At 35.9% G+C, this 22,880-nt stretch overlaps 1 protein-coding gene across 1 annotated transcript in view; it reads right to left on the bottom strand.

Annotated features, from left to right (window-relative positions):
* The window catches only part of LOC150079441 (coiled-coil domain-containing protein 148-like), a 182,551-nt gene that overhangs the window by 100,955 nt on the left and 58,716 nt on the right, over window positions 1-22,880 (bottom strand). The window contains exons 7-8 of the mRNA XM_090383071.1: window positions 16,828-17,083; window positions 13,724-13,841 (exon numbers count right to left, since the gene is read on the bottom strand). Coding sequence (XP_090239197.1) covers window positions 13,724-13,841; window positions 16,828-17,083 — 374 coding nt within the window. The remainder of the gene's footprint in view (window positions 1-13,723; window positions 13,842-16,827; window positions 17,084-22,880) is intronic.

A 22,880-nucleotide genomic window follows, 5' to 3' on the forward strand; every position in this document is an offset into this window, starting at 1 on the left:
ATAAATGAAGCCAATTTGTGATAGCCACAACATAAAAATGCTCTGAAAAAAAAAAAAACCATTAATCAACTTTCATGTGATTATGGGGTTAACAGAAGTACTTGGTTTATGGTCAAAAAATTTCAGTTTTGGTTACTGAGAGTGGAGAATGGCTTCAGAAAAAGGAATTATTATAAACTGCTGTACAGCATGTTCTGCTGAGAGAATTAAGCTGAAGAAAATAGACCTGTTATTTTATCACCAGTACCATGAGTTTTATGCAACACTGAAGTAAGGCATTAAATACAAAATCAAGAGAGCATGAAGAGACTGCCTAGTAAGGAACTTGCCACAACACAGCAGGAGTGAACAATTTACAACCAAAATAGAATGATTTAGATGCTATATGCTCTAAGATGTGAATTTTGTAAAGGGTATAGGACACGTGAATGTGGTTATGCTTGCAATTTTTCCATAACAGCAGGAACTGCAAACACAACTTAGGTAAATCACTTCAACAAAATGCTTTTTTTTAACATCTGATTATTTTGTGCTATACTGATAAACAAAAGCAAGGCCTTCTTATCTGCTATGAGTTAAATTTGCTTAATTTTAATTAAAATTATTTCAGTCATGGTATATAACAACAGACTGGAGCACATACTGGAGTACAGCAAAATGCCTGTGACTTAGAGTCTGTTAATTGTGGATTTACTGTATATTGTTTCTTTTCTCTAGTAAATAAAAGAAAATCTGAATGAAATATTTATTATTCTTATTATTGTCAGATAAGGCTTAAGTTAGATATATATAATTAATAATAATGATGGAACAAAAAAAATTAATAATATATTGTGCTGGTTTATAGATCCAGAACACTGCTATAACAGCAGAAATAATGAAACCGCAACCATAATGAAATATAGACAAATATATTAGATAAGCATACGGAGTAGGGGTGCTGACATGCCAGGTGCAGCTACAATGGAAAAAATTATTAAACGGTTCCTGAAAAATAAAAGCAGATTACATAAAATTAAATTAAATAAATAAATAACTGAGTAGTACTATAGACACTACTTAATGCTACTGTTATATATATATATATAAATAACAGTAGTACTTATGCTATAGATCCTAAGATTTTAACTACATCATCAAGGGCTGGCAGCCAAAACCAAAGGAAATAACAGCAAAAAAGCAGGAGCAGACAATAAGTGAGTAAACGTATATATCATATGTTGTGGTTATGAGTGTGTACATGTTGAGACAGTTCAGTATTTCCTTCCTGTGTCTGAAAACTATGGACTGCCAAATCACTAGACGATTATGTCTTATCTTCACTAACACTGATATCTCTATAATTTTTTCTACCTATAATAAGTTAGGAGCCCCTTTTAATAAATATAAAGAGACCCGCATTTACGACACTAAAGACATCAACAACATAGTTTATTTAATCAAATATCAACCTGACTGTAATGCATGCTATGTCGGGAGCACTACTAATAAATTTGGATCATCCACCATCGCAAACACACTTGCCTACTACCACATCCATAGTTTTCAGACACAGCAAGGAAATACTGAACTGTCTTAACATGTACACACTCATAACCACAACCCCTCAGTTGATACCGCAACAACCATCATCAAATTAAATTCAAATTATAAACTCCTTCTATACAAAACCCTCATAATAGAATGGTATTGTCTCAACACCGATCTTGACGTCTTAAACACAAAACTTACGGTTACCTTGTCTACCATTTGGAATCTCATGCAAATTACATTACATGTCCAGCATAACATTTCGGGTAGTTACAATCTAGAGCAATCCTTTTGCTCTTCTTTTTAACGGCAACTGAAGATGAACCCATCGAAAGTCTGTCGTTCTCGAGTATTGGCCTTAATCCTTTTTAAATTTTAATTTCAGATAACTAGAGGACGATATGGTGCACACTTCCTCCTCTGGGCTAAGTTTTTTGATTACTCTTTTAAACCACGCCTTCCTTACCACGATCTTTAAACACCGTTTTTAGTTTAACCAATGATTTTTCACACTACTATTTTATGATTCATATAACCATAATGGATTATTGAGGTGAGTGCCATCTCTTTATTAAGCTTTGACTAAATGCATATTTCTCATCCCAGCTGGATATAACACCTTTGGATGTATTTAGGGTTGCATGTGGAGAAACCTTTACTGGAATTCCAGCAAAGTTTGTAAGATTTAGTAGTTTCTCCGAATGTCCACGGTTTACTGTCTCCACTAGTAGGTCCCCTGATTGCAGTCTTAGGAGATCCTGCAAGACTTCCAAGTGTTTCTGGATAAGGAACAGAGAGAGCTTAGTGAGGGCTGATTTTCAAGAGAGTGCATTATAAGAAATGCAGGAAAATCTGTCACTGAGGAAGTGGTTTTCAACCTCTTGGGTTGCAACGTGTCATGTTCAATATCTAACTCTGGCCAAGAGCTTGTCGGCTCTAGAGGCAGAAACACATTTTGATCCATGTTTGCTCCTTTTGGCCCTTGGCAGATTAGCTTTTCTGTCAAAGTTTCCGGCCCCACTACGGGGAGGCAGGAGCAGTGGCTGGTGTGACCAAGCATAAAGTAATAGAAGTACGAAAAATAAAGAAAGGTGCCTTTCCTTTCTTGCTCTGTACAAGTGCTTTTGTAACAAGGGCTGTTAATAAATGAATAGATTTATTAACGTCAAGAACGTAAAATAACTATAAATTGCTTTTGGGAAATCACAGTAATAGCACAGAGAAATTGCTCGTTCACAATCGCTTGGCACCCGGGGCCAAGATTACATATAATAATGATAAGCTGTGCTCCTGACATCAAGTTTTTCATGTATAATGTCATAAAATGTTGTCACTCTTAACATTTTTCATCTGTAGTTCAACTGCTAAAGTATTATTTTGCAATAACTGTATATGTACAGAAATTGCAAAATAAAAAATTATTAAAACCCACCCTCCTCACTGCTTTTGCTGAATGTGTGCATTACATTCATGTATTATACTGGAGGCATGCTTGTGCTTAGTGATGATAATCAATTTTTTTGAAAAAATATACCCAATGTACTTTGTAATAGTACTAGACTTCTGCCTCTCCCTATAACATTCAATTGACTGATCCAAGTCCCTATTAACATGCAAACTTTGGCTTACTATGGGATCCTTCTCTCCAATAACTGACTGCACTTCATCAATTAAAAATTCATCCTAATTTCTTTGTTGTAATTTTATTAGTGATCTATCCTTCACAGTCTTTTTTCCTTATCTTCCAAAGTTTCTTTCATCCTTTCCAATTCAAGTCTTCATTTGATAGAATTTTCACTATGCAGTTTAACAACTATCACACCTTCTTCCTGAAACCTCATTGAAGCTTACATCTTATGAAAGTTTAACAATGCTCATTACTACAGCTATTCATCAAAGCCTTGGAAACCATATACACCTTCTGACCATATTTTCTGCCACACTAAATTCAATATTAAACATTTGATTTCACTCCAAGATTCTCCATTCTTGTTAAAGATATACACGACATCATAAACAAATGTTGTTGCCATCAACAATGAAGTCTTGTTGTCAGTGGCAACACAATTTATGATTTGCTTATCCCCAACACACAAGTCTTTTTTCCAACATACATAACATTGTAATTTCACCAGAATGCTTGAATCCTCTGGGCAAATGGTTTCCTTTAAATAATTTGTCTTAAATGTGTAGATTGTGCCTTGACCCATAGATTAGATCATGGCTGTTGTACTTTTTGGAAAAATTTAATTCTAATGTTATTGGACTTCTCCTTTAAGTTGATTGGGTGTCCAAGGGCACTGATTACAAGCAACAATGCTTTGCATACAATATTATTATCTTTGCAATAGTTCTCTACAGAAAGGAAGAGGTAAGAAGTAAACCAATTTGGTTTACTTCTTACCCTGGTCTAATTAAGAAGCATGTGCTACGCACTGCTGCTCCTGCCCACCTGGCTACGGAGGCACCACATGGGGATATTTGACTTAGAGGCTTGTCTGAGAAAGAACAAAGTATGAGGAATGTTGGTATCTCCTCTTGAGGGTTTGTTTTCAACCTCTTGGGTTGAGAGAAGTCATTTTCGGTGTCTTTGGTAGGTAGTCTTGAGCTCAATGGCTCTAAAGTTGGAAGTATATTGTTATCCATCTTTGCTCCTTTCAGCCCTGGGAGAATGAATTTCTTCTCCCAGGTTACTGGCCCCATCACAGGGAGGCAGGGGCAGTACCTAGAGTGACCAACCAGTATAAAAGTTAGTAAGTTAGTTTAAAGGAAAAAAAGAAAGGTGGTTTTCCCTTTCTGAAATTTACTTACAATTTGTAAGACTAGTTTACTATTACTTAATGAGAACATAAAAAAACTTTAACAAATGAACAAAACTGTAGTCTTGAGAAAACGCTCTAGAAAATCACTCAGGGAATCGCTTGATCACTATAATGCTTGGCACCCGGGACCAAATCCACTCAGGTATAGTGGCATTCGGAAAGACACTAGCAGATCCTACATATGATTCCGGCTTTGAGCCGTCTGTGTAAACTGACATGTCAGAATTTTCAGCTCAGTGTGCTGAATAGAACTGCAGGTAGACAGATGGAGTATCTAACTCCCCCCCCCCATCAAGTTTTTAAGGGAAAAGTTGCATGCCAGAACATGAGCATGTCACAGTGGAAGAAGCTGCTTTGGTGATTGGACAACCTTGTCTACCTTGATGTTAAGTTCTTGGAGTAGCTCTTGGGGATGAATACAGTAAGGACAATTGGCAGTCTGAAGCACAGTGTACAAACCTTACCATTGTGGCTCAAAAATGGATGGCCACATAGGATGCTCTGGCAGGGAGTTCAGTATTAAAGCATACTTTAAAGACAACTGCTTACGTCAAAGTGATGATGATAGTTCATTTGTTTCTATGTAGAGGCTTTGGACAGGAGATGTTCGAAATGCTCCAGTAGCAATATGGATAGCCCGATGGTGAATAGGGGTCCAGCCGTCAAAATACACTGTTCTGGATGATGTATATACCTGGGACCTATAACCAAGTATAGAATGCATAAGTGATAGTTGACTTGTAGTAAAGTGCATTAGTTCGCACCCCAAGATCTATACAGAAGAGAGAGAGAGAGAGCATGGAGAATGTTCAAGCTTCTTGTGCAGTCTGTACGAAGTTAATGGATGTGTTATACAAACATCAACTTTTGATCAAATACAAGTTCCAAGAATTTTGTGTCCATCAATATTGGGATGTCATTCCAGCCTCAATTCAGGTTCAGGATGACAATTACACTTACAACAAATATGTATGCAAACGGCCCTTTGTGGTGAGAACCTGAATACATTTTTGGTTTTTTTTTTTTAGGAGCATTAACAACTAAGGCCATATTGCTCTGGGCATATGCGGTGGTCGTTCCCTGACCTTTCCGTATCCTCCATATTTGGTGGTCACGGGCTCGAACCCCGGTCTAATCAATAAGCGTGTGCTGCTCCTGTCCACCTGGCTATGGAGGTGCCCCTGAATCCATTAGCAAGTGCTTGGGAATTAAGGCAATCAATGGTCTGTTGCAGTTATCTTTCAATAACCCTCATGTAGTATGACTGAGAGAATATGCTAAAGTCATCAACATATAGGGTGCTGTTTACAGTTGGAGGAAGTTGTTCTGTGATGAAATTTACTTTGATGGCAAAAAACGTGGCACAATGCTGATCCTTGTGGTACTCTTTGCAAAAGGGATGAGAGAGTGAGGATCCCACACGAACTTGGAAAGACTGATTGCCTAAAGATTTGTTTAATAAAAACAGGGAGGTGCCATCTAAGACAGAGACTCTACAAATCTTTTAAGATGCCAAATCTCCAAGTTATGTTATATGCTTTCTCCATATCAACAAATACAGACGCAAGATGTTCACAATTTAAGAAAGCATCCTATATGGATGTTTCCAGTCTAATAAGATGGTCCAGAGTGGACTGGTTCCTTCAGAAGCTGCAGTGGATGCTGGAGAGAAGGTCATTTAATTCTAAATACAATATTAAACAAAAATTAACCATTCTCTCCAGGATTTTGCACAGACAGCTAGTCAGAGTGATAGGATGATAATTAATAGGGATTTTAGGATCCTTTCCTGGCTTTGCAAAGGCAAGAACGATTTCCATGCACCAGGCATCCAGAAACTGCTCTTCAATAAAGATTCTGTTATATAGGAGCAGGTGATCCATAGATTTTGGTGAAAGGTGCTCAATTATTTCATAATAGATACCATCTGGTCCAACAGCATTCAATAGCTGATGGTAGGGGAGCAGGAGTGCAGTAGCAAACGCTCTTTGAGTAGACTGGGGTTCAAGCCCCTGACTGCTAAATATGGTCGATCTGCAAACCTGCACTAGACCAGCATGGCAGATTATGGTCCATTTCCTTCAACATGAATCATTGAGGAGGCTTCCATCCTGTAGTAGATTGATAATGGCTGTAGTTTACCTTTACCAACAGCACTTGCCTTAGAAAGAGTGAGAGCTGTTTTTAGTTCCTGAATAGTGAATGACCCATTGTAGGGATAAAGGCCCTTTCATATATGAAATCAAGTGCCTGTTTTCACTTTTATGTTTCAGGACCAGGAACTCTGGGGAATAAAAAGATATTGCAGAGATGTTAGAAAATGTTTCCCCAAGAGCACTGGCTATTTCAATTGGCTCTGCAATAGTGCATCCATTATATTCTAGGATCGACGAAGGGCAAGATGTATATTTTCCCTTCATTTTCTGGATTTTTTTCCAGGCCACCTTAGTACTAGTGGAATGGGTAACTGATGATGTGAAACGAATCTACGATTCCTTTTGACTCTGATGGTGGATGTAGCGTGCTTTGGCTCACACTTTTAAAGGCTATAAAGGTTTGCCGTGGTAAGATATCATTCGAATATCCCCCCAAGCTTTGCTTTTAGCATTTTTTGCTGCTGTGCATTCTGCATTCCACCATGGTTTAGGAAAAGGTGGAAACTAGGTGGATGTTTTTGGAATTGCAATAGCAGCTGCATGGACGATATTTTTTCTGAAATATATGTAACTGCATCACTGATAGGCTCCTGACTGACTACAGTGATGTCAAAGTTTGCCAAATGGTGAAAGCCATTCCAGTCAGCCTGGTCACCCACTGGGGTGATCTTCCACCGGGGTAATCTAACAGGAAAACATGGTTGCCCATTATTTAAGGTGGTTATCACAGAGAAGTGATCACTTCCATATGGGTTCTCCTCCACCTCCCAAGTAAGCAAAGGAAGGAGAGAAGGGGAGCAGATAGAAAGATCAATGGCAAAAAACATATGCATAGGTGTGGAAGAAGGTGTTTGTTCTGACATTTAGGACAGAGAGGTCATTGTTACTGAGCATATGCTCTATGACTTGTTCCCTTCCACTAATATTAGCATTACCCTTACCCCGCAGGGTGTTATGTCCATTAAAATCTCCAAGAAGTAAGAATGGGAGGCAACTGTATTACAAGATCATTAAAGTTTTTCTGAGACATGTCAGCCCCAGGTGACAAATAAATAGAGCACACTGTTAACAAAAATCCCACTGTAAGGCAAATTGCAACAGCCTCTATGCTGGTTGTAGGTAGCAAAGGCTGAAATGAGGTCTGGTTGCCCACAAAGATAGCCAATCCTCCACGAGTAGGACCATCTGCAATTCTGTCCTTATGAAAAATTGTGATGTTGCACATGGTAGGGTCATCATTTTCTTTTATATAAGTCCCATGCAAGCAAAAGCAAACTGGCTTGATGTCATCAGTATTTTGCTGGAATCCACGACAATTCCACTGTAGGAATTTAGCCATTATTTTGACTTGGTGGGTCTATCAGGTGGCTTCTGAAGTGCCGAGGGCTTACTTTTCTCAGTTTTCGATTTATTTCTTTTTGGGAAATATGGACATTGTTTTGTGTCCATTTCCTCCTCTGCTAAGAGTTCCACGGCTGAAACATCTGATACTTCCTTCTCCTTGATACCCATTTTTTTTCTTGGGAACTAGGGGGTATTTCAGGCTACTTATTCTTTTCTCTAGCAGTAAATTCTTTTGTTACTGGTGGAGCATAGGAAGGCACCAATATGGGAGTAGTAGCTGATTGATCTTTATGTGGGTTTTTGTAAGCTTAACAGGAAGCTTGCGACAGGAGTGAATGAATCTTTTAGTGGTATAGTCATTTCTGTTTGGGTTCCAATGGAATGTCTTCCTGTTACATTCTGAGCTTAGGTAGTTTGTTTATGTTCATGGGTTTCACCGCTTTTCTTGCTTCCTGATATATGTTCAGCTCTGCTTTAAATCTTTCAATTTCTTTTTCTTCTTTCCACCTCTGCCATTCTCATGAGTAAGCAGGGTGCTCTCCTTGGCAATTAATGCATGATGGTTTTGAAGCTAAACATGATGTGGTTTCGTGGTCCTTTTGCAGTACAGCGAGTGCATGCAAGGGCTTTAGGTAAGGCCGTTTGTGAGTGTCAGTATTTCTGGCACTTAAAGCACCAAAAAGGATTTGGGACATATGGATGCACTGGAAAGTTAATATAGCCAGCTTTGATCTCATTAAGAAGCATTCGTGAATATGAAGATGATATTTTGTTTGGGGACAAGTTTCCCATCCCTCCACATGAATATTCATTTTGCAGCTGTCATTCCTCAGAGTCTTAATTCAGAACAGATTTCCTCTTCAGACAGTTCCACAAGATCCTATTCAGCGATAACACCATGGGACAAATCAGTGTCTTGAAGTAACAGTGATCAACATTCCCCCCATAGATGTAGTTCAGAAGAGCTGTTCTGAATGTTTGTCACTTCTGGTCTCTACAAGAATGTCACCTAAGTGAAGCCATTTGACATATTTAGGAGAGCCTGCCAATACTTCCAAATCCTTCTGGATAGAGAAGGGTGACATTTTTCCTAAAGACTTCTCACTAGTAGAGGGAATTATCAGGTAACGAGGTGTTGTACCTGATATAACTTCTATTTTTCTATTTTTTTTAACAGAAGTGACATTATCTGGGTCAACATTTAAGTTTGTAGATAGGGACTGGTTTAGAGCCTGAGAAGAAATTACTTTATCAGGATTAATGGAGATTTTGTTTTGGTTCAATATCTGGGCTCCCCAGACCATGGAGCCCAAACCTACTATCCAGCAAGCAAAAAATGCACTCAAGGTGGAATGGTAGGACTATCCAGAAACTATACCTGCACCGCCACCAGCCTGAATCCTGTCCCCCAGGCCATGAGGATAGGGGAATGGCATTGACACAGTTGACCCTTGCAGGCAAACCCACTGCCAATTAATCCTGGCCAAGCCATCCAGGCACACCCATCTTGTTGAAGTAGGGGTCAAAGTGGTGCATTGAAGCTGGGCCAATCAACCACCAGGATCCCTGATCCAAATTTCTATGGGTTGCAGCACACGGCAAACATGCCAGATTCCTATGGTGTTAGCCTAGAACAGGGGTGGCAAACCGATGACATGCATACCCAAAGTGGCACGCGTATAATTTTTTTGGGCACGTGGAATTCAGAGCGTCCCAAAAAAACTTCAAACTTCATGCAGTGATTTGTTTGAAATCGGAGTGGTGAGATATACTGACAAAATTGTGAAACAAAATTAAGAAAAAAATTTGTATATTTCACATTTATTCAGAACATAAGTTATTGGTAAAGTTATGTGAGATATATTATCCACATTCAGTATTTAGTGTAGCCTCCTTCATTGTCAATTATGGTTTGTATGTGGCATGGTGATTGGAGATTATTCTTCATTAATTCCTATAAATTCTTATAAATATTTTAATTGCTATTTGCCCTTTACAGATTGTTTAGAATGTCAGCTCAACCAGAAAAGAAACACAAACGTTCAAATGAAGAGGGGAGTAGCAGAGAACTTCAAGAATCTTGGAGTGAAAAATTTGGTATGATTAAGAAGGATAATAAAGCATTATGCATTTTGTGTTCTGAAACGAGAGGATAGTTTTTTAAAATATTTAGCTAATTTTGGCACGCAATTTAGCCAATTTTGTGTTCTGGGCATGCAAGGGTAGTTTTTTAAAAGATTCAACTAATTTTGACATGTACCCTTAAAAAGGTTTGCTACCCTTGGCCTAGAACTTAGGCTGTGGGATCCCTGTGATGCCAATCTGGAGGACTAGAAGCATCACTGGGAAGTCCCCTCACCACATCAAGGGTGTGTAATCTAGAACTTAATCTCAAGATTAAGTAAGTTTCAGTTTAATTCCGTTAGTGCAATAGTTGTAGTGATGTGTAAATTAATCTTAAGGTTGAGATTAAGTAAAATCAATTAATAAACAAGATTCATAAAATCTAAAAACTTTAATCACTGATAGTCGCAACTGCCATCATGAATATCAGTAATTATAAATTTAGTGATAAGCAGATATACATGTAATAATGCATTTTCATCATCACTGATTCTAAATGTTACATAAATAATCAGGGAGTAAAACATTCTAAGGCAGGCTCTGAAATGAAGAGACTGAAATAAAAGGACAAAAGGTATTAAAAGAATTTTTTGCTTTTCTAACACATATTGGTCCACTATAAGACAGCTTTAGTAACATTACTGACCCCCCAGATGAATGGCTGATGAGCTAAATGCATCAATATTTATATGTAAGCATTCTTTTAGGCTGCTCGACAGTAATATTAGCATAGATAACATTATTGAGAATTACCAATCACGTTATTGAGAATTACCAATCACGTGATCACTGAAAATGGATCAATAGGGAAATTATCATCAGTAAGATACTGCAAAATCTCCATCTATTATAATGTACACATTTCTGGACTCAGGTGATGCCCCAGCATACTGGAGATGTTCAAATGTCTACAGTTTACAAAGGTGGTTCTAAATTTAATTCTGGGCACAATGGTGGCACCAATCCCAAAATACACAACAAAACACCATTGGCAAGGAAAACTGTGGAACCCATAATTAAAGATGTACTGCAAGATTACCTGGACAGAAATGGAATTTGATAATAAACACAGCATGGTTTGTTAAAGGGAAATCATGTCTAACTATTCTAATATAAACTATTATGAGGCTGCCACTAAAGAATTGAATACAAAGAATAATTCTATATAATTTTGCATAGTATATTTAGACTTTAGTAAGGCTTTTGATACCATCCCCCATGAATGCCTTTTCCTAAACTGGAACAATATGCTATTGGTGGGAAGGCAATATGATGGATAAAAGGTTGGGTAAGTGATAGGAGACGGAATGTGGCTTCCACAGGGTTCAGTACTAGATCCTTTACTGTCTCTGACATTTGTTAATGACTGTGATGAAGGCATAACAAATTTAATGTTAATGTTTTCTGACCAAGGCTTTATGCAATAGAATAATTACCTCTTTTCTTCTCCTAACAAAATACAAAAGTTGGGAAGGCAGTAATGAAGTCAGATCAGTCAGTTGGTCTGGAAAATGGCAGTTAAAGTGCAATAGTGGGAAATGTAAGATTCTGCACTTGGATTAACAGTAATTCTAGATTATCTTATCACTAGGGAAGCAACAAAATTAGGACAGTTGACAATGAAAAAGACTTTAGAGTAATTCTATAATGCAACAAGTTCTCTCAACAGTGCAGACAGACTGCTTGAACAGAACATGCTATATAATCTTTAATGTACAGGAATTTTGTTAGGAGGGGAAAAGAGGTAATTATTCCATTGCATAAAGCCTTGGTTAGTCAATATCCTAAGTATTATAAACAGGTATGAAACTGGAATCCCCAGTATAGAAAGGATGTGGATCTGGTGGAAAAAAAATACAGCAAAGAGCAACAAGCTTATTGATGTAAAGAAGACTTCAGTTTTGTGAGTTGCAAAGTCTTAAGACAGATGTCTGCAATGGTGACTTGACTTATATTTCAGGCTTTGAAAGGCTTTGTATAATTCACTAATGAGAAATGTCTTTTCTTTCTTTGGAGACACAAACTAGCAGACATGCACTTAAATTAATTTGCAATAAATTACTAATCTTGTAGAATTTGGAGAAGAACAAACTAATTTTGGAGAGCTTACGTAAATTTATCCTTGGCTGAAGTGACAACAGAACCATCTGGTTTTCACAGATGTAGAGATACCTCGATGGAACTAGATTGATATTTTTATTATTTTTTTTTTTTTTAAAGGCTGATGCTGAATAAGCCTGGTTTTCCTTGCATTAGTTGCTTTAATTAATACTGATAATAATCTACAGGGTGGTAAAAGCATCTCCTTTATCTTATTTTTGTCAGTGTGTTCAATTTCCATTAAATAATTTAAATTTTAAAAGAGATTTATATAATTATCATTCCAAGAAACCATGACAGCTTTCTAAAAGCATGTGCACTCCTTAGGAGTACAGACTTACTATTTAGAAAAAATAAGTTCCAGGGCTGCACAAAACCAAAGTTATGGAATGTAGTTAAGGCATCTTTGCATTTAGTAACCTTTGCAGCTCTTACAGGAAAAGTATCCTGGTTCTAATTCAGCTGTGTAAGCAGCACTCAGACTGGCTTACTTTTATTCAAAGCACAGTGATTTGTGTTCTCTTCCTCATTTGCTATGCAGAAATAAAAAATGGTAATTTTCCTCTACAGAATTTAAATATAAAGATACATAAAGGTATATAAAGGTCTTGGCACTCTACTTGAATTCATATTTTGTGAGGTATTCCTTTTATTTATAACAGTATTTTGCTTGGGGAATTGATTAATCTAGTCAATTTAAAAATTTTTACTAACAGTTTTGTTATTTCACTTGTCTCACTGATGAAATATGGCAGAATAATTCTCCTAAGTGTTACATTCTGCTTAATGTTATTATTATGATGAATACAGTGCATGAAAAAGACCTACTTTCCAGAGGTTTGTAATCAGTGGTAATGTCTCACTTTTTTTTTTAAGTGCAGATAATGCCTTATTCCTTTTGCATTTGTTCCATTCATAAACTTTTCTTTCAGCAATACATGCTTCATCATATTGTCAATTTATTCTACTATGGTGTTCTGAAAATTTTACTCCTTCAGTATTTAAAATAACAAATTAATGCATACTATTTGATATCAGCCACACATGACATGAATGATTTAGCAACTATTTGTGCCATATACAGAAAACTTAAAATGGCATGTCAAATATTTCATTTAGATGTTCAACTAATGAATTGAAATAAAATAAAATAAAAGCTCTTTAATTCATTAATTTGAACTACAAATAAATTGCTGTTTATTTGTTGAATTACTATTGTAGTTTAAAAGGTTATAACGGTCTGTTAATTAATACTACTTGCTAATTTTAGGAGTAATAATTTTATAATTAAGTTTCACAAGTCTAAAACTGTTAGTTTTATGAATGATTTTTAAGAAGTACAGTTGTATATCAATTAAAAAATAAATAACTAAATCAAATAAATTTTAAAATGCTCATTTTACTTTTATCACTGGTGAATGAAGTACCAAATTTATAGTTATATCATGAAAAATAATCCCTCAGCCAAATGCAACATTGTAACATTAAGGATGTATTATTTTTATGTCCATAATTAATCTCTATATAATGAATTTGGCAAATTTTATGCAAAATTTCACATTAAATACAGTGATTTTCACAACCAGAAATACTTTTTTTTTTTTGAAAATAAAACAATGAAAGTATCCATTTGAAACGTTTTATTACCTGCTTACGAAGACTTGCAACACGTTGCTGTCTTAATTTCTCTTCCTGCCTAAGTTTTATTAGTCGTTCCCGTCGCTCTCTCTGATGTTGGTAAAACAACTCAGTACGGTAACGCACTCTGTATTAAGAATTTTACCTCTTTAGTAAAATGATAACATAAACGTAAAGCATTAATAAAAACATACTTCCAACAGTTCCCCAAAATATCCAGATAAATTTATAAGTAAATCTGCAGCTGAGAAAGAAAGAAAAATAAACTGCTCTACTATATATATATATATATACTAAAAAATAAGGATTATTTCTTTCTGTTGTATTACAATTAGTAACCATCATCATCATCATCTAAAGCTGTTGCACCTAGTGAGTGGGTCAGCCCTTCTGGAATAATAACCTTCCATTCACTATTTGATCCCATGCTATCCTATTTCCTGTTAAATCTTGTGCTTTTGTCAGAGTAAGCACTCTTTCCTCTAATGCTTTGCTGACACTATCAATCCACCTTCCTCATAGTCTGCCTCTAGGCCCACTGGTTTTTGCTTCAGGTATCCATGTAGCTAATCTCCCTATCCCCATCTTTTCTACATATTCATTTCACTTACCTTTGATTGGATATTTGTTACACCCCAAGATTTTTTCTTATTTTGTCATTTGTAATGCAGTCTTAACATTCCTTCCATCTGTTTGTTCCATTTATTTTTCTTGAAACTCTCATTTCTGAAATTCTAGATCAATTCCTTTATTTCTTACTCTGCTCTTAGCTCCATAAGTTAAAATTGGTTTAAAAACTGTTATAAGCAGCTAATATAATCTTTTGGCAAATTTCACTTTTGCTGAAAATGAATTTGTTTAATTTCTACACTCCCCGTGACTTATCCTGTTGTTTATTTCCATGTCTAATCTTTGATCTTCATTAAAGACTGTTCCTATATACATAAAATTTTCCTTGTCTTTCCCAACTTAATTGCTTTGTATTACCATAGTGATGAGATAATAACCTTATCACAATGGCCTGGCAACCTTGACATTACCAGCTGGCATGCAGTGGTAGTTCTGCACTGAATCCACAAATGAAACAAATTCTAGTCATTATACACTTGCCAAATTCCAGTGTGTCCTGGAATCTAGAAGAATTTCATTGATTGGTAAGTTGCACAGCAAATCACCCCAAGGTCAGATTTGTTTCATAACAGGAAGAGAGGGGGGAAGAGAAAAACACAGTGTAGTGCAGTTACTGCACTCATCAATATTAAAGTTTTCCAAAATAGCTATAAAACTGCCACTTCCATTCACTGTTGCATTCACCTTGGATAAAACTTTCATAGTCAAATGTCCTCTATTAATCAGACACCCTCTATTGTAACAGAGCATGTCTGAGTGGATGCTTAATGGCCTGACTTGCATTTTCATTATATTGTGCACTGGAATCCAGGGCAGACCACAATTCTTGAAATTTTGCTGATTAGCATTTTCCATCATGTTGTATCACCCAGGATCATGAGTGACAGAACATGATGTAAACAAGTCTCCACTCTCCCATTCTGTTTAATAACAGGATGAGAGAGTGGAAAGTTGTGTTGTAGGGCAGTTACTGCACTCAAGGTAACTGTTTAAATTAAACAGTTTCCTATTTCCTATTGGGTAATAGGAAAAACAGTGATATGATCTAGAGCTACTTTAATTGCACAAAACTTAATAGTATATACACTGCATTCAGTTGGGAGTGGTGTAGAGATGGTGAAAGTAGCAAAAACTGCTGCTTGCTGCAGCTAAAGCTGTGCCTGTTTTAGACTCATCAGCATATTTGTATACAATGGGAATTTATTGATATGTGTGCCACATGCATCGTTAAATGTGTCTGCTATAGAGTGCTTTCCCCATTTACAAAAATGGAGAGGGTGCTGTTATATTGGGGAAACTAAACGCAGGTTAGTCAATTGAATTTCTGAGCATGAGGGAGCTATACAACAAGCTGATTTTGGCATCTCAGCCATTTCTGAGCATTATTGGAGTGAGCGGCACTTTAATTATGACCTCCAGTCTAACGTTTAAATTCTGGATTAAGCTCATGATACATACTATCTGCCATGAATAGAGAGACCTTTCATATAGCAACAGTGGGTACCCCCATTAATCGTAGAGCTGGACCCGCATTCATCCTATTATGGAGGCAGCAAGTTAACAATAGGGATGCTACTTATTACAGTAACAACACAGAGTCTGATGGTTAACATCTATTGTTCTTACTTCTCCTTCCCTCCTCTTTCCCCTTTTCCTTTTTATTCCATTATGCTTGATGCACAGGTATTGATTGTTCACACATGCATATGATTTTCCTTTGTAATATATATATATATTTAGTTCATGTCCTTGATCTTTATCAAGCTGAAGAAGAGGCTCGCCACCTCGAAAGCTTCTTATATACAGTGCATGTATGTTTTAGTGCTTTTATCCAGTTGGTTTATCTTATAATTTAATTGTATATAAGCTTGTTTTATTTTATTATATTTAGTCAGTGATTTCAAATTCTTTAAAATACTTTAATTTTATCTAATCACTAATTTTGTATCATTGCTTATTTTAATAAACCATTTGAAGTCAGTAGAAGCAATATTTCGTGACTATGGAGAGGGTCTGGTTCACAAGATTCGCGAAACGCATTGTTAATGTGCACATTCTAATGCCACATTAGCTCTTGAAGTCTTATTCGAGCAGGTTTATTTTCTTAAGGCATATTGTTAAAGGTCACCATTGTTATTTATTATGATAGTGTGAAAATCAGCTAGTGTAACCAATTATGTTTGCAATTTTTTTTAAAGTATGTATTGACATATTTGTAGAGTTTTTATGACATTATCCATTAAGGGGAAAAAATGAGAAATAGTGAGGTGGGAATATCCATCTCACATGCCCATTTGTGCTGCAATATGAAAGCAAATTTCCCATAAAGAGAAAATTTAAATTATCTATTTAAATTTTTCTAATGAGATATGATTATATATTTTATTTAATAGTTACATAATATTTTTCTAAAACTTCTGAATTCCTGACTGACATAAATCTTAATTTCACAAAATATAAATATCACATAAAACACTCTTTACCTCTCTCTGTCATATTTTGAACGTTCTTTAGCAATCCGTCTCATTTCATCTAAACGACGCTGAAGAGTTTCTTCACTTTCCTTTTGCAAGCGAAGGCGATCCTCATAATATGCTCGTAAACGCTGTCGGGCTACTTCTCTTCTGTATTCTTCTTTAGCTGCTTGGCGCTGTTGTACTACTCTAAGAGCCATCTTTCTTTGTGCATCTAACTCTGCTTGCTGTAATCTTTCTGTTTCCTTCTCCTTTCTCCAATGTTCTATCTATTAATTAAAGGATCAACAAAAATGCAAAGTAGATTGGTATGGAGTGTAAACAGATTCGTATTAATTTTTTTTTTCTGATATGTTATATTATATATATATTACAAAATTTTACCAATTGTAAGATGAATATAAAACTTAACTTAAACAGTGATTGTCATTAATCAGAAAGCTATCAGATGGCATTTTCTGGTATTTGATGCTATTACTGCAAGGTGTGTTCCTGTTCTTCCCCTCCCTTTTCTTCCTATTCGAGGGCCACGAAACTGGTCTCAACACATATAGGCCTGATGTAGCCCAGTGGTCAGGAGCGAGAGTGCATAGCATGCGTTCCTTGAGTTAACCAGGGGTTCAAGCTCGTGACCACTAAATACGATAAATATTTGTATTGATGATTTATTGTAAACTCTACTGACTTGGTTGTCGTGCCGGAGTATAAACAGAAAATTTATTTATTTATTTTATTTTGTATAATTAAAGTCTTATTACTACAAGTATTAGTCATATAGACATAGTAAATATCTATTATGGTAAATAAGGAAGCCATAGGCTTTTGCTGCACCAGCCAAAATAAATAATAATAATAATCAATAAAAAAATAAAAATAAGAAAAAAATAAACTAACCATGTGTTTCTCTACTGACATAAGTAAATACCCATTTGACCTTTGAATCTATATCACTGCTATTATTGCTACATGAGTAGTTGCGGTAATGGCCTAGTTGCCGTTACCTCAACTACTCATGCAGCAGTAATAGAATAGAGGTAATTTATTCCAGTAATTACCAATTCACTGACTAAAAGAAAATCTTCTACAATCCAGTCTAAACTTCTTTCCCCATAAACTCGATTTATGATGCCCTAGTTCAAGGATCATTTATAACAGTGAAAATTTCACTTTCATTCATTTTACTATTCCCGGTTAGAGCATTATAGACCTTAATCCAGTTCCCACTAAGATGACTGGTTGCCAAGCTCTGTAGCATGCATATTAAAAGTATTTCCTTGTATGGACACCCTCTGCAGATCTTACCAAGCAAGATGCTCTCCTTCTGACCCTTTCAAGAAAATGTCTTTTTTTAGGTGCGGTCATACTTGGGTAGAGTATTCCAAATGCAATCTTATAATTACCAATAGGATACATGGGCCTTTCTTCCCACTTGTCTACACTGCTTATAGAAACTCATGTCTGCCTGTATCATAACTCCCAAATCTTTTTCTTCCTTCACTGTTTATGTCTGAGAAATTAAAACTTTTCTGCATTATGCTTTTCTGCTATTACTGTTGCTCCTATGACAGAGCTTGGGCTTAGGCTCTTTCAGAAATGACTAAATTTGTCCACAAGTCAACTAAAGTAACTAATTTCATTTTTAATCACAAAACATTACCCAGTGGGCAAATCCGTTATGCATTAAAAACTCACAGGAAGTGTTGTGACTGGTTTCAGAACTTTCCACAATGAAGTAGAAGAAAGCAGAAGTAATATCAACACCATATAGTGGTAACTGAATGCACATTCGTATCTACATAGTCTCCACATTTTATATAATAGAATTAATGTATAAACTTTTATTTGAGATAGATAGGCTGTACGATCTTAATATAAGTAATAACTGATCCGTTATGCATTAAAAACTCAAAGAAAGTGTTGTGACTGGTTTCAGAATTTTCAACAATGGGCAGTAGGGGAAAGCAGAAGTAATATCAACATCATATAGTGGTACCTGAACTTGCATTCGTATCTACATAGTTTCCACATTTTACATAATATAATTAATGTACAAACTTTTTTTTATTTGTAATAAATAGGCCGCGCAATCTTAATTTAAGTAATTGTTGTTGTTATTTGGTTTTTAGGAGCATTAGCAACTAAGGCCATATTGCTCCGGGGATATGCTGTGGTCATTCCCTGACCTTTCTGCATCCTCCGTATTTGGTGGTCACGGGCTCGAACCCTGCCTAATCAAGAAGCATGTGCTACGTACTGCTGCTCCTGGCTACGGAGGCACCAATATAAGTAATAACTGACAGGTAAGTTAGTGCAAGTGCATCATTTCTCCATGCAGCCAGCTATTAAGTAACTAGGAATTGGCATCATTAAGTACATCTCATATTGTGAATATCTTCACAACGAGTTACCATGATATTGCACTATCTAAAATAAGTAACTGCTGTACAATTATAACTGTATATTTCGACCTGCTTGGCAAGGATAGTTTTATATGCTGCCACTGAACTGAACCTCTACCCAAGTTGTTTGCAATGATAATTTGATTCAATGCACAACATAATACAATCAATTACTCAAAGTATGAAGAATTACTGATAACAAAAATGGCACTACTATTTTATGAAAATATATATTTCTAAGCAGTTTTATGGTGTAAATTCCTGTTCAGACAATGGTCAATCTATGGAAGAAAACAGAGTTTCCTTCAAAACTAAGAGAATAAGTAGCACCAAGGATGTGGCAGGGAAGGTGACTTAGTTTCTGATAAGGGAAAAACTTCAGATATACTGAGGATGCTGTGTTTTGCAAATTTAAAGTTGAGACCTTGGTTCCACTTTTCTTTGTGAATGGCTTTATGAATGACCTTTTTTTCATAACAGGGCATTGTCCCACAAGAAAAAGCTTAACCCAGCAGTGGTGTTGCTCTGAAATATAAATCCCATGCTAACTCTTAGTTGCAGATTAAAAGCTGCAACTTTTTCTATTCTCCTAAATATAGACACACTTTTACTTAACCTGTTTTGAAGTAATTTTCTATGGTTTTTGTGGAGTAATTGGGTGAAAGAACCTATCAGGTACCACACCTATTGGAAATCGGTGTTCAACAGGATCAGCAAAGAGTGGCATATTAAATGTGCTGTATTCACGCTAAGTCAATTTTGTCAGTTTAAACAGATTGCCCTTCTGTTAAAATTCAAGCGATTTTTATATTTATGAATCATTTTCTGATCACATACCAATTCTAAGAGATATGTGTGTTTTTTTTTAATGAAAACCCCAAACACTAGGGGTATTTAGAACCTATAGTACTTACACCATGCATGGGTTGTAGGTCGAGAAGAAAGAAGATACTCGAACTTCTATACATTGTAATTTTCAATCAAAAATGAAAGAGCAATAAAGCCCAATATGTCCTATTATTATTAATCTTAAATTACAAGAGAAAACCTCATACCTTTATTGTAGGACTGTAATCGCACTCAACACTCAATCGCATATAAATGTATTCTATTGTGAATTAGTGTACCATGTTAATTAAATTGATTTATGGTTTTTAAGAAAGCTACGTATTAAAATCACCATGTATTCAATACTCATATCCAACCTAGCACATCGAGAAGATTCGCGGAAAGTCGACAGCCAGCAACCAATAACGTATGCTAATATGAGAATTGAAATCATCTTGATAATCTTGACACCACGAAATAAATATACATCAATTTACAGATAATTGAAACTTTAAAGTTGTCTAAAACTTCCTGAAAATCTGGTTACCACGAGTTAACTATACATCAATTTACAAATAACACTACCTGACAAAATTTTTTTTTTATCATACCTCTGGAATGAAAGTTGGTTATTCTGAACAAAATTAATGTCCTGATTATGAAAATATCAATCTTACTTCTGTCACATCTACATCAAAAGATATACGCATTTTTTAAATTCCTTGTTTTTATACAATATCAGCATACATGGTTGTAATTATTACACATGATATATGTTACTTAGACATGTTTCCCACTCAATGATTTCCTTTTATACTCCAGATTGCTTTCCTGTTTAAGGAACCAACAGTAATCTCCCATCATGGCAGAGTCCTAGTGACCTTGGTATCATTTTTACATTGAGATACATCCTGGTGGAAGCACTCTCCTTGTTCATCACTGACATCTGCTAATTTTTCAGGAAAGAAATCCAAATAGGAATGAAGGAAATGCATTTTCAATGATTCGGCACCCCATGTTCTCGTAACATTTCAGCAAGTTTGTCACCAGTTGCTCATAGTTCTCTTCTTTTCTCTTTCTGAGGAATCCATGAGGAATACCACAGCCTTGAAAGATCTCCATGCAGTCAGTTCAACATCATTCAGGTTTCTTTGAAATTCTTCATCTTTTACGAGGCTTCTTATTTGAGGACCTATAAAAATTCCTTCCTTCAGCTTTGCATGAGATAAATTTGGAAACATTTTCAGTAAATAAGCAAATCCCCAGCTTTCTTTATCCAGTGCCTTAGTGAAATTCTTAACCAGTCTTGATGTGGCTTGAAATTGTCTTGAAATTCTTGATGTGTAAAGGGGGAAGAAAACTTTTTGTGGATCAAAAGGTTTTTCTTTATTACACTGCTTTTGCTGGGAATATATTCATCTCTCTTGTCCCAGTGGCTGTTGCACGACTATCTCACAAACACAGGAAACAACAGTATTTAGTGAAACCACCTTGCAACCCAACAAGCAGTCTAATCACTTTGAGATCGCCAAAAATATTCTAACCATAATCATTGTAACATATAGCAGCAAGAATCTGGGACATACTATCGTAAGTTTATTTCAGGCCAACAGCATGAACAAGAGGAATTGATAGTAAAGTATTTCCATTATGAAGCAATACTGCTTTCAAACTTAGCTTTGACGCATCAATGAACAAATGCCATTCAGAGGTACTGTGATCAATGTTCAGTTCGTGCATAAGACCAACGACATCTTTGCAGACACACATGTTGTTTTCCATTGAAAACTCTTCATTTCGCTTATGGTATATTGTAATGTTTGTACCTTTGGCGAGTAAGTTCCACTGTTGTAGTCTGGATCTGAGTAATTCAGCCTTCTCTTTGGATAAGCCCAAGTCTCTGATCAAGTGGGCCTTTTCTTTTTCTGGCTTGTAGTCCAAATCATGTGAAGTGCATGGTTCTGCGACATCTGGTAAAACAATTCCTTCTGTACCTTCGTCACTACTTCCAATCTCCCAAGATTTTGGTGACACAGGTACTGGCAGTTCTTTACCGTGTGGCACTGGCCTAATTTGGATATATGGATAGGATATTTGGATATTTGATGCAGTGCTTGCTCTTTTTGGAAATATCTTTTAATTTGTGTCATGCAGAAATAGCAGTCATCGAAATGATTCTTGGGCTCACGCCACACCATAGGGACGGCAAAAGGTAATGCTCTCCCATAGCTTGCCATATAACCACAGTCTTAAGTTCGTTGTACAAGTAATACAATGGATATGTGGAGCCCAATTTTTTCTTGGTCACTGATCTTGCAGCCGAAGTACAATGAATATGCAACTTTTGTGACATTGTATATTTTCTTTCTCTGAGTTTTTGGGGTTAACTATCCACAAACATAGCAGAAGTTGTCTGTGTGATTGACGCAAGTTCTGTGCTTCGTCTTCTCCATTTTAACAATGCATTAACCTAAAAACAGTAAAAGCAATTGGTAAATTTGAACAGAAGGTGAATTCTTGTAGCGTAGTTTATCATACGCTAGATATTGAACAGCTGAATGGTGTAATAAAATTAATAAAAATAAAGACTTGTCTGGAAAAGCGCATCAAAATCAAAATACACTGCATTGCAAGAACAGTAATGATGTACTTGCTTAACTTTTAACCCAAAAACAAAACCAACCAAAAGTTAATAAGTTTAAAAATTGTAATTCAAACAGTAATGATATCTTTGTATAGAATCCAATTATCTATCTATATCTTAAAACTTCCTTTTTAAGATATAGATAGATAATTAGATTATGTGATATGTGATAGGAAATTTTTATGATTGAT

This window comes from Mastigoproctus giganteus, chromosome 10, assembly GCF_048544385.1.
Source record: "Mastigoproctus giganteus isolate SK-2022 chromosome 10, ASM4854438v1, whole genome shotgun sequence".
Lineage (NCBI taxonomy): Eukaryota > Metazoa > Arthropoda > Arachnida > Uropygi > Thelyphonidae > Mastigoproctus > Mastigoproctus giganteus.